The following is a 13,350-nucleotide window of genomic DNA, read 5'->3' as shown; positions in this document are numbered from 1 at the left end:
TGGTCCCAGTAGGCCCAAAGCTATCCACAGACTGTCTCGTGAACCTGCTGGAATTAATTAGCATGGTGTGCCAACCTCCAATCAACACTTAGGACCACATTTTTTTTCACCCCCTGGATGGAAAAACATTTGAAAAAGCCGAACAAAACAAAGGAGGGAGTAAATAAAAAAAGCTTTAGGGATGCCCGAGACTTCACCAACTAAGCGTCAAATGGGCATCATAAAGCTACTGACAAAAATCACTCCTAGAGCTACGTCAAGCATCCTGCATACAGCTTCATTACAGGGGTCAGGAAGGAAAACATTAATATTCCCGGCGTTATGCCTGACAGGACATTTACATGCGCCCATCTGAGCTCGCACCTGAGGGCTGGGCTGAGGTGCAGCAGCTTTGCTCCAATTGTAAAGGCAAATGAAGAACATGAAAACCCTGCGAGGAGCTGGGCCGATCACAACCCGCCCCACGCCTCTAGTGCTGCCTGTGCCAAGGCATCTTTGGCATCAGAGATTGAGGGATGCCCGCAGGCAGTGCTGCCAAGTCCCAAACCCTTTCATGTTTGCCTGCGTCTGAGCGAGCCGATTGCAAAGCACAAAGCTGAGTTACTCTCCGTATTTGCCCTGTTTATAAAATACCAGTCTGTAATCCACAGGGATTTATAAATAAGCTTTGTAGTATATAAACATTTTTATAGACATGTTTTATAAAACATCTGACATAATTTGAGAGCTGCTGTGTGACAGGCCAGTGCTTGAGCAATATATAACTCCACATGTTCCTATATATATAGTCATATAACAGTGAAATCATCCTATCAAAAAATGTACCCCCCCACCCCCTTCGTAGAAATGCTTCTTCTGCAACACAGTTGTAAAACAAATAGCTTCTGTCCCTTCTTGAAAGCTGTGGTACCTATTGATCATACAACACAATAGAAGCATTATTTGTCTAAATGTGGTAATTCTCCACATTATTACCAACTGGAAGAAAAATAGCAATTTACAATAAGTGAATACCCGATCAGTGTTGAAACATCTTATGGGGTGTTGGGGGGGGCAATTAAAGACTAAGGTTGCTTAAAAAAAACTCGAGAGCTTCAACAGAGGGAAATAATATTTGAGTTTTCTTTTTAAGAAACCTTACAGGCATCAATTTGTTCTACTGCTGTAAGCTTTAAAAATATATTTGGCCAATTATTTCAGGGGGAAAAAAGGGTTTCTTGTGAGATTCAGCAGATAACCATGAATGAAGAAAAGCATACCCATGGCTTTGATTCCTCATATTAAAAAGACGGCATTGTGAGAGGGCTAAACGACACAGACCCAGTGGCTGAGGCTTCTGGTAAGAAGATGGCATCATGCCAAACAACGGGCGGGTGAGCGCTAAATGCCTTTGTTTCAGGAACCAGGAATCCGCGGAAAACAGGTATTGCATCTCACACAGGATCAAAAATGCACTTTTTTTAACTGCACTTTTTGGTAAAAAATAAAAGTCTGCCTTAAAAAAAAAAGTCTGAGCCCTGTCATCACCAAAACCTCAATCCTATACAAGTTAAAGACATTTTTTTCACCCATTTTAAGAAATACGGATACATTTGTGGCAGGAAAAAAAAAATCAGGAAAAATCCTCAAATAAAACAAAAGAGTACAGGGGATTCTGAATAAAAAAAAAAAATAAGGTTTTGAATGATCTCCCCCCAAAAAGGAAAAGACAAATGTTTTTTTTAAAACTACCGTCTACATATACAAAATGTTTTTTTTAATTAATCCTAAACAATTTCCAAAGACCCACTGATTCCCGTACAATGGAAAGCCAACATTAGATGTGCCACAGCAGACTGAACTACATTATGAAGTAATAGGTGTCACATTGTAAAAATCAATGTAATCAGTAACCTGTAAAGTCGGGTATATTTAACCACAGCAGTTCTGTACCATATAAGTATGAAATGCTCAAACACAAAATTAAAATGAAAACGATCCTACATGCAAACAGGAATAAATTTACAACCATTTGCATTTTAACAATGCTCTCGACATTCTTGCCATAGTCTATCGTTCTGAGTCCTACTATCTGACAAACAAAGAAATTAAGAACCCTGAGCAAACTGAAATGTGCTTCACATGCAGCAGACACGCCAAAGCAACATTTGCTAACAAGATCTTAAAATTGTGACACCCAAAATTATGGGGCTGGGTGTGTCTCCCATTTGAGGTTTTGGTTCATTAAGCCGAAATACAAGCATGACATTTAAATTCAAAATGCATGTAGAATGTAGAGCAGTCCCACCGCAGCATATCGGCACAGGCAAAAAAAAAAAAAGGTAAGATATTTAACACAGACAATAGTGCACAAAATGCAACATGCAACATTCAAACTAAGGCTAAGTCACAATCGTGAAACAGGAGATTTAACAATAATGCACTTCATATTTTTCCAGAATAAATCTTATTTTAGCTGATGGCTAGTGTGCTGTGATTTATTAGTTCCTTATTCTATTTTTTCTTGGACTCAGATTCTCCACTGGACAATGCAATAGTTCCTAAAGTCTATTATTGGCATCCTGATAACAGCACAAATTGATGCAAAGCAAATGTGGATGTGAACACTATTACACATACACGTGTGTGTATATATATATAGAAAAAGGTGCATGTTCTGTATAGCACACATGCCTGATACTTTAGGATCAAATCAAAACTGAAAAAATACTTTTATCAGCCATCTAACTGATATACAGTTCACTAGAAAGAAAAAAAATCAACAAATCAATTAAAGAAAAAAAATCACAGTTCTTCTTTGGCAAGAAAATTATGTCGATGCACGTCTTGTGAGTGCTTTGACAGTTAGGCTTTGTCCCCTCCCCTCCGAACCATTTCAATTTTTAATCTTTTTTTTTTCCCCGTCCAGTGTCGCACACATCCATTCTCCTGCGATCATCTCACACACAGCCAGCGTGAAAGATAAAGTGCCAGTCACTGGTGCTGAGTGTTTCTGATGCATATTGAAAAAAGCTGCTTTGTCCAAACCAGGCAACATATACTATTAATTTGTGGTTGTATGTCTGGCGTTTCTGCAATAGCTCTGGCTGAACATCATAGATGACTTCACATCAACTAAAAATCTTAACATGGAATAAAAAGGATACACACATGCCAGTATGAAGCCATGTTTTCCCATTTAGACATTTTGTGATGACGACTAGGGTTACGTCTGCCATTTACCTCTATTAAGGCTGTAACAAAAAATGTCGAATTATATGAAATATCAACATTTACGTAAATGGTTTGTATAAAGCACAAGAGGATATTGCTGGTACCACTACAAAAAGTCTCAGAAGTTCAAACAACGGCTCAGAAATAATAATTTCCACTACATGTGGAAAGATATGCTGTTTCAGAACCTGTAACCCACAGATTTGGACAGCTTCGTGTACACCAGCCACATTTCACTTAAATAAGGATCAGTAGCAATTAGAGGGTCCTTATGATTAACAAAATACACTCTAAAGTTTCAGATTCTAAGTCCTTTAGTAATGTTTGGCTGTCCATACAAATTCAATCCATCTTCTACACTTTTGTGACCAAGATTGTCCTGGTCTGTTAATATGTTTTAAGACTTTTTTTCAGATGTCATTCATGGAGAAACGCTATAATGTTCTGGGGTCCAAACAGCTGATTTCAAATACCTACTTCCTTTTACAAGCAATTCACTTTGCCAAGAGCACGACAAACCCAGGAATCGCAAAGCACACATGACGTTCGGTGTGCTCCTGTACACCTTTATAGTGTCACTCCATACATATTTTATTGGATCGAGAAAATTAGAATTCTGCCCCGATTAAACATTTATTGTCCTGTAACCATTTTAAAGTAAATTATTGCTTTGTACGGCCTAATGTAATAATTGCACAAGTTTAGCATTAACTCAATATGCCGTTTTCTTTTCAATGTATATGAAGTTTTGAATCTAATCTAATTTGGGAGGAAAAAATTATTAGGTCTTAGCCACAGAACTTGCAGCTATCAACATTGAAATTTATTCAAAGGATTCTTGGAACGCTAACACAGTTACAATGCAATTACCACAATGGTTATGGATTGGTTCTCTCTCCTAAAGCACGGAGGTTTTGTTTCTTTCGCATGTCCTATTTGGGAGCACAGCAAAATGTGTGCTTTTCATTCTTGCTTGACAGGTACTGGGTTTTGTCTTTTAAACAGAGCTGCTCAATATGTAAATAGGATGTTACATCACCCAAGTGATACTCCATATTTGGCAATTTAGCATAGCCGTGGATCTCTGAAGGCTGTACGTTCCTTCCGCCAGTCTAGTGTGCCATTAATCATAACCTACAATTCAGCCTTTTTCTTCCAGATCTCTGAAGAAACACTAGTTTGGTCACTGCATTATCGCACCCGTTAAGATGTTTCAGTTCGCTGCAAAGTCTCTGAAGCCTCTTTCGAAATTTTCCATTTGTGTCAACTGATAAAACTAAGAAAATACCTTTATGTAAAAGGCATGTAAGCAATTGTCCAGTTTACTGGATTATTTTAGGACTACTTTTTTAACAAATATAAATGATTTTCCTAGCATGTTCAATCCAGTAAACAGATGCACTTTATTGCAATAAGAAAAGAGTTCTGCGTGGTTGTGGTAGCATATGTACCAAAAAAGATGTTGAATCTCTGACAAGCAGCAACATTCCCTCAACAATGGGATACCAGCAAGCACAGCCCCAGCCAGATTCCATACCTGTTAAGCTGAAACTAAATGAATCAAAACAAGCCATTAGGTGACGAGCGTTTTGTTTTAATTGAATGCACTAATCTGCTGGAACTGGTTATGGGGAAATTGTACATAATTGTTACATGCTGTAGCTGCAGAATAAGACACTCTCCTGAATCCAGGGTGATCCTAGCAGTCAGGAATTTTCATTAAATTGAAGGAGAAAAAACTAAAATGTATTGGTATGTAAAACTATACAAACGGGAAAGGCAATCTTTCACCTGGTATTGACTACAGAATTGCCGTTTCTAAAGAAAGAAAAAACTGTTAAAAAGGCTTTCTTTGATGGCAATTGAACAGTAAATTTTAAATAAATATTTAAGCGGACTACACTGCACCTATAAACTGAATCCATACTAAACATAAAATGTAGCCTCTTTAAAAAAATGAAATAGCAATGAAAAAATAATGTATGTAAAATAATCTTAATCTTATAGATTACCAGACACAATGATAAGAAAAACCATTTTTTGTTTTTATTTTATTTTGCGTTGGGATTTTTTTTCCTCCAAGATAATCCAGGACCCAACAAACAGGTTTTTTTTTCAGCTGTGATTTCTTCCTAATTAAAGAAGGCCAAAAAAAATAAAAATAACGTGTTTCATAAGATTCTTTAAATAAATAACTTTGTGCTGACACCAAAAATAACTGAATGCGCTTTTATTTTATATGAAAGTGAAAATCTGTGGTGGACATTTATAGGGATAAGATGTGGTTGTGTAAACCACAAAGAAATCAAGATACATCTGTCAAAACCACATCAGAGAGTCCGAGTAGCACAGAAAGGCATTTATCATTTCGCTGTGGAGGATGGCTCAAGAGAATGGCCTTTCCTGTCACACCAACCTTTTGAAATTTCCGACATGGCCTTAAACTTTTTGGATAAGGATGGCTGTGCACTTCAGCAACTGCCCTTTCTACTCTGGTCTGGGCAGTTGCAAATGGCAACTTAAAGTCAAGGTCACCGATGTCACTTTGCCATTGGGCTGCGTTTAATTACAGTGAAAACACTGTCAGACAGTATAGATCCCTGGCAAACTGCAGCACAATTAACTGTTTCAATGCAACCAAAATTAAGAGGTTTTTGTTCTTCGAAAAAAACAGCCACAACTCAAGCCAGAAAAGCAAAAAAACAAAGAGCATGCAACAAACGAGGGGGAAAATAATGACACGCAAAAATCAAAGTAAATTTAAAGTCTAATGAACACAACAGAGCAGGGGTATTCCATTGGCAAAGTGTTACAAACAGCCATTCCTGTTAATGGACCTTTCTCCTTTTGCATCCAGAACCAAACAGCAGAAATAATCTTAGAACCGTCACTCACAAGCGCTCGAGTTTCTCTGCGCCACACAAAAATTATTTAGTAATAATCTGGCTCTCTCCGATTTAAATAGGCAGGGATCTGTAACACTTTCTGCAGCAGGTACCCTCCAGCCCTCTCAGACTTCAGAGACACAAACAAAATACACACAGCTCATGCACTGATGACGTGTCTTGTGCATTGTGCGTTCAAGTGTGCGTGTGCTCCTGTTTGTATGTGCAGGTCCCCCCTGTCGTGTGTTTTTTTTTTTTTTTTTTTACCTGTTAGGTTTTCCTGTTTTGGGCAAATTCCTCGGGAGGATGTTGACAAACAATCATCATCCTCTGGCGTGACCTGGATGCCAACCTCTACAGGATTCGATGGTCTTTTCAGCTCACTTTGTGAGGGAGAGGGAGGCTTATCCACAGCTTTGTCCATGCAGAGGCTGCCATTGCACTGCTTCCTTTTGTGCTCAATAAAAATAAGGATATCCCCCAAAGGGAAGTTCATCTGACACTGGCCACAAGTAAGGAGGTCATGGTCCCCTTCTGGAGCTCCCAAAGCTCTGTGTTCCTGCTCCTCATCTGTAAGAATGGCTTCCAGGGGTTCGGCTACAAGCAGGAGGGAAAAAAAAAACAGAAAAAGGGGAATATTAGAGCCTCTCTAACAATCCAGTGACGAGTGCCAAGAGTTTCCAAAATCACATGATTTGTTTTACTTTCAAACATATGGTGGCATGTAAATTAACAGTGGTCACGGCAGCTTTTTAAGAGAACCCGCTAGTTCATTTCTTTTACAGAGGACCAAATGCACAGCCTAAAGCCCATTAAATGTTTTAGCTTCCTGCACAAAAGAGTTTGCACAACAAAGGTCCTTCAAAGTAAAGTGGACATGGAACCTAGGAATAACTTATTTATTCTGACGGAGGAGCTCGGATGCAATTTTGAAATATATATAGAAAACACATATGGTCTAAAGGTTCATCAAAAGCTTAAAGTACTGTTGTACTCTGCAGATTGCTGTAATAATAGATGTTAGTATTATTTAATGCATGTATAATAAGCTTGCTCTGTTCTGCCTCAGCAGGCAGCATGCATTTTACATAGACTTGATTCAAATACAGAATGCGGTTCGATATATAATTTATAAAGCGGAAGAAAAGTGAACTTTTACCCCAATACTGCTAGCACTAAAATACCTTATTTTACAAATAACAGGAAGACGAGCACTGTAAAACACATAGAAATTGTAGCCAAACAAAAAAATTATAAAAATAAGGAATGAAAATATATACATTAATTATGCATTTAAAAAATGCTTTGAACCCCCTCCTTTTAAAAACCCCCTCCTATTTGACTGCCCTTTGTGATCTTAAAGAGGAAACAATTTCAAATGTGCCCAACACATGTCTGAGCTGGGGACCCAATGTATTTTGAGACAAAACTACCATAGAGCCCTTTCATATGCATGACTTTTATTTCCTTGATAACCACATATACTGACTAATCTGAATGTACTAAGAGACTAAAGGATTTGGTCTTTAACTCCTCATATGAAAATACATAGTTAAAAAAATACTTGGTCATTTTAGCAGCATGGCTGAACTAGATGCAAAAAAGATCAAAGCTATTTTTTTTCTCAACAGTGGTTTACTGTACAGTGCCCATTATATCCGAAATATTTGAGCAGGGGTGAAAATATTACTTGAGCTTCCAAATGGTTAAGTAGCTTGACCTTCTTTACTAAGCTGCCAATTTCACATTTTAATGAACCTAAAACCACTGAGAATCAAAAAATAGATTTTAATTTGAGTTCGGAAGATTGGAACAGATTTTGATAAAGTGCTGGGATCTTGTGAACTCAGGTTAAATTTATTTCAGCCCAACCTAGACCAGATATTGAGGGGCATATCTGGAGTAGCTCCCAGATGTGCTGTGAGAAATATCATTTGAAAGAGCAATACCATACTACATCAGCGCTCCAACTAGGACATTGAGATAACATGTGATAATTTCTTGCCTCTGGTACTACCCTTAATTTTATGTCAGGTCAGCGACTGGAATATAAGGGTTATACAAGACTCCAATGCATTTACATAAAACAACAATCGCAAAGATTATGTCTTGTTTTGTTTAACACAGGTATCGCTGCTGACCCTCAATTATACACCCGACTGACCACTCGGAAGCCCAAATGCTTTTGTTTCCAAATACATTTGTTTTCGGTGTGAATTTATAGCACGCTTACTGTACAATAGACTTTCACGGAATAAAGCCGTTTCCAAGAACATAATAATCGGGAAATAAATAATGAGCGAGGAATAACAACACGCTCATTGCCACCGCCCTCAAATACAGCTACTCTGAAAAATTCTGCCACTTTCTTATGTTTACATTACTCGGGGGAAACATTTTTTGAAAGTTTTTTGCCTGCCCACCATGTATATAAAAACAATCTCTCTAACAGGACAAAACTGTTTTATCATTGTATTTTCTTTTAAAAACAACTGTCTCCAAGAATACACTCAGTAGCCTTTGTCAAACAATTTAATGTATACTTAAAATATTTATTAAAAGTGGCAGAAATAATGAAATCCAGGAAAACTGGATAGCAACATTGTGTTTTTGCTCCATATTTTACTAATATTGAGCATACATTTTTACAGTTCACTGATTTCACGTGTTTTTGAAAACGTCTTGCGATTACTTCTAACGTAACAAGCGAAAATGTTGCTTTGATTCAGAATACTTTCAACAAAGTAGCTTGCTGTGAGGAACTGGATCTTCGTTGCTAGAAATATAGGAAAGACACAAAACCTGCACACAATTAAAAGGGCTTCATTTAAAATTACCTTTTGAACATTTCATTGTTAGTTTGCATGCCTGAAATTTTTTTTAATTAAAAACTATACAACTGTATAATAAATTCCACCTAAATTCCACATAAATTTCTTAGCCTTAGCTCCCCTGAATATCTTAAGAGAGGAGGTAATACGACTTTCCTGATGATTTAATACTGAAACACGTGGATCTAAAGGAAACACGCCACACAAGGACATTTTATAGTTTTTCCATTTTGATTTCCTGTCTTCAAACGAAAATTAGAATACTCTCAATATAATAGTATATTATTCTATATAATAAGTGTAAAAAATACGTAAGTTTCATACACGTATTAAACTCAAAGTACAGAAAAATGCTTACGAGCTAAGGTATGTAATGAACGAGGTGGACAACAATAATAAATCATAAAATACTAACCTTAAATGGAGAGTCTTAATGCCTGAAACCTCTGTGCATACTAAAGCTTATTATTTATAAGTTGATGCGTTACAGAAAATGTTGAAAATACGCGTGGCTTTCAATTACTAAATTAAAGCTCCTTTTCATTTTCATGATTGTGAAAGGGTACCAAAAGTAAAAAAAAAAAAGATATCCAGTAAATTAGAAATCATTTGAATGATCGACGGTGTCTCGTCATTTATACGAGTTTAATTTACTTAAAATAAGATATAAAGTGGGTGGGAAAAAAGAAGCTATAACCTGCGTATTATGTATTTCCTTTTTATTCCAAACATATCGTCAGGATATGTAGATTGAGGTGGCGGTGAAATTGATCAGGTTCAAGTTCATTTCCAGTTTATGATCATCTTCTGCCTCCTAGCGACAGAACCGTCACACAAAGCAATACTTCAATGCAACTTAGACAAACGGCTCGCTTTAACACTAATGTGTCTTGAACAAGGAACATTACGGAATCGTTCTCGCAAGATTCGAGTCGTTAAAACGCAAGGTTTACAGATCTTTGTGAATAAAGATGTAAAACATAACATTTCATTCATTCAATCGCGAATTCCGATCTCTCGGGGTCCCAAATACGCTTGCTTACTGCGTTTGCCAAATGTTGGACGGTTTTAAACAGTGTGTCGCCTTCGTTTCCAATAAAGCTTTAAAAAACGTATCCACACGCAAAAACAAACGTGGCGAACTTAAATATCCCTGAACACATGCAGAGCCCAGACGATAATGTGCTATATACGCCGCGCAAGTCTGCAAAATGATTACTTTTTGCATCTATGAAAAGCAGAAACGAAAACAGAAAGAGGCAACTCAACTGTTCTGACTCGCATGCATACATTTTATTTTACCTTACCTTGCGAGTTTCCCTTTTACGTTAAAGTAAAATAAACATAACAGTCGATCCAAAAATCTATGTGTAAAAAGGGGGAAAATATTTAATCGAAAAGAAGAGTAAGCCGGGGTTCCTGTTCCTCTTTATAAAGCCGTCCCCTAAAACAACTAGAGTCGAATCTAAGAGCAATCTTTCTCAAGTAGTGCACATAAAGCTTTTAGATTACAAATCCATCCGTTTGACAGCGGTCTACGCAGCTTTCGAAAGAAAATTAAGCGAATATTACTCTTTTTTTTTCCCCTTTCGATGTTGTTGGCAGGAGGTTCCGCACACGCGGTGCTTGTAAACAGTCAGACACGAGATTTTTCCCAATCAAAATCCACTTCCACTTTTTTGAAAATCTTCCAAAAAATAGTACGAGAGGAGGGAAATCCTCTCCAGGCAGTAAACAGACAGTGTTACAGGGGCTTCCACTAGAAATAATAAATATGATAAAGCATGCATACCTATTACAATCGCCTTCCTACCCTATGCCCTTTAGCGGCTTAAGCACAAGGGGTACGAAAGGCATATCTTAAGCACGCTAGAAAATCTTATTGTAAAAGTGCTCCGGATTCAAAAAGCTGAATGCAAAAAAATAAAAACTTTTTTTCTGCTTAAGTTTTAAGAAAACCGCATTTCGTATTGGCATTTCTGGGTGCAAAAGAAATCTCGCCACGCTTTTTTTTGTGAAGTCCACTTGACCGCGATCTTCGGTGTCCAATGTCCAGCACCACCTTCACCAAGATTTTTGCTCCTGGTCACTGTTTCTCTTCTTTACTGCAGGAAATTAAAGACTGTTGCTGGAAAAAGTGAAGAAAAGGGTGTAAATTACAATTTTGTTCTACTTACGCGAAAATTCCCGTTTGCTTAAGTGCTGGGGTTTGCCTTGCTTACGGCGAGACATGGTGCTTGGTGGTGGCTTTGAGCTCGGTTCACATCGGGAGAGCCGGGTTAGAAAGGAGACTCCAGAGAAAATATCTTCATCAATGCCTTTGACATCCAAAATAAATTAGAAATAATACAAAGATGGCGCAGGGAAGATGGATTGTGGGATAGCCGTCATGGCTTTTTTGAAAAGAGAGAGAGAGATGAAAAAAAATGGCAAAAGCCCCCCTGAGCTGCAAGTTCAAGTGCGGACGTGACGTCCCTGCGAACTTGAACGTCAGGAGATGGATGGACACAGACATACAAAACATGGGCAGGGCAAAGACAGAGAGTAGGAGGAGGGAATGGAAATAACAAAACCAATGGACACTCATTAGGGGCTGGACATGAAAAATAGACCCGGAGAAGCCAATGGACAGAGAGATCAAGGGGGCCGGACAAGAGGCACAAGAGGGAAAAAAAAAGCTGTCTAGTGAAAGCAGTGGGCATTGATCAGGGGGCTGGACGTGAAAAAAATAGACCAAGAAAAGCCAATGGACAAGGGATCAGGGGGCTGGACATATGGCAGTGAAGGGAAAAAAAAAACCCCGTCTAATGTAAGCTGTCGCAGTGGACATTGATCAGGGATCTGGGCACGGAAACACAGTGAAAAATAAGTTCGTGGTCACACAGCTAGACCACCTCGTGTGTGTCAGTAGCCAAGGAGCACAGCGACCACTGAGCTAAGAAACGAAACAGAACTTAAGATATTATTAGCAGGTTGTCTGTATGGGACAGACAGGTTTCGCAGCAGGGTAAAAGTAAAGGAGGACTAGGAGTAGAAAAAAAAACAGCAAAGATCAAAAGAGGGTTAAGAAATTAAGCGGCTTCTTTTTTTTTTTTAAACCGAAGTGTAAAGTCTGACACACGGCGACGGTGGGGGAGTGAACGAACTAAGTTTGAAATAAACATGTGATGCAATAGGGGTTAAAGCAGGTAAAGGTGGGCTGTGAACGAAAATTGGGAGAGGATGCAAATGTCCAAAAAGATCTGCGGTGGGTCGATGAGTATGTTCCAACAAAGGGCTGGGAGACGAAAAGGGGGAGAGAAAAACACAGACACTCGCGGAAATCGATTTAGGAAAAGAACAAAACGCCTCCCAAAGAGCGGAGACTAAATAATGACAGCTTATACTAGAAGAGACACCAGGCAGAAAACAAAAGCGATGACATGAACTGTGTATGAAGTGGGTAGGAGAAATAGCCATGCAAACTAATAAAAAGTACTAAGACTAGCGGCTGCACAAGTGAATCACAAGAGCGAAGTGGAATGAAAACGTGAGCTAGACGCGGATTCTGAGACAGGATACAAAGGGGATGGGGTAAAAATGAATGGGAAAATAGAGAAAGAAAGGATCGGAGAGGAAGTTGAGCATCGGAGAAAAATCTCAGCAGTGGGGGAAAATATTTGCCGGTCAAGGTTAGTTTATTTACCGGTATTTGTCAAACAAGTCCTGGGTTTCTTTTTGAAGATTTATGAATATGGAAAGCTAAAGTTTGGAGATTATGAAGATAGGAGAGTATATAAATATGTGTTATGGGGATACGACGGGGAAAGTTGTAAATGCCGTCTACGAATATTAAAAATGAGAACGTAGTCTACTGAGTAAAGAGTAAGATTGCGCGTAGACCTGGTTCGTACTGGCGGTTTCAAAGGGAGTATTAACGTCTCGGTGTCAGGAAAAGCTACCTGAATATGAGCCTTCTTGCAAAATACGGGCTACAAAGCAGGCTGATATTAATAAACATGTACGAAACATACGATACGAAATCTCAGAAATGAGAAAGCCTAATCTAGAGGGTTTTAAGAACAGCTTTTAGAACAGTTTCAGAGAAAACGACCTACTTAAATATCGGTGCAGGCTATTCTTTCTAAAAGGGGTTCTGTGTCCCCTTAAATCAAGCATGTAATGTCTTGCAGCTGCCAAGAACTCATTTCGATGTGGTATGAAATTATTCTTTATTTTTAAATTAAAGTAAATGGGACACTGACTAGTTTTTATGTATAAACAGTATATGCTAGTTGAGTCCTGCTGTCTAGGCTAAAGTGTTAATATCTTACGCTTATCGGAGGTCCCTAAACATACTGTAAATATGAGTGCTTAACTTAATTTAATACGTACACTTGAGTTAAGGTTACTTTTCTGCAAAAATGCAATATTCTTTCTTT

At 38.2% G+C, this 13,350-nt stretch overlaps 1 protein-coding gene across 4 annotated transcripts in view; it reads right to left on the bottom strand.

The window, feature by feature from the left end:
- Nucleotides 1-11,458, bottom strand: part of bcl11aa (BCL11 transcription factor A a) — a 53,135-nt gene extending 41,677 nt beyond the window's left edge. The window contains exons 1-2 of one of the 4 annotated variants that reach the window (XM_006638613.3): nucleotides 11,107-11,458; nucleotides 6,366-6,695 (exon numbers count right to left, since the gene is read on the bottom strand). In XM_006638613.3, coding sequence (XP_006638676.1) covers nucleotides 6,366-6,695; nucleotides 11,107-11,161 — 385 coding nt within the window. In that variant the 5' untranslated portion in view covers nucleotides 11,162-11,458. Of the gene's footprint in view, nucleotides 1-6,365; nucleotides 6,696-9,344; nucleotides 9,781-10,236; nucleotides 10,471-10,501; nucleotides 10,632-11,106 lie in introns of those variants that run through there. The other 3 variants (XM_069179862.1, XM_069179861.1, XM_069179860.1) reach the window with 3 other exon arrangements.
- Between the last annotated feature and the right edge of the window lie 1,892 nt (nucleotides 11,459-13,350).

The sequence above is a fragment of the Lepisosteus oculatus genome, chromosome 17, assembly GCF_040954835.1.
Source record: "Lepisosteus oculatus isolate fLepOcu1 chromosome 17, fLepOcu1.hap2, whole genome shotgun sequence".
Taxonomy (NCBI): Eukaryota; Metazoa; Chordata; class Actinopteri; order Semionotiformes; family Lepisosteidae; genus Lepisosteus; species Lepisosteus oculatus.
Note: the sequence above shows the minus strand (reverse complement) of the source record. Positions and strands in the feature narration are given on the sequence as shown.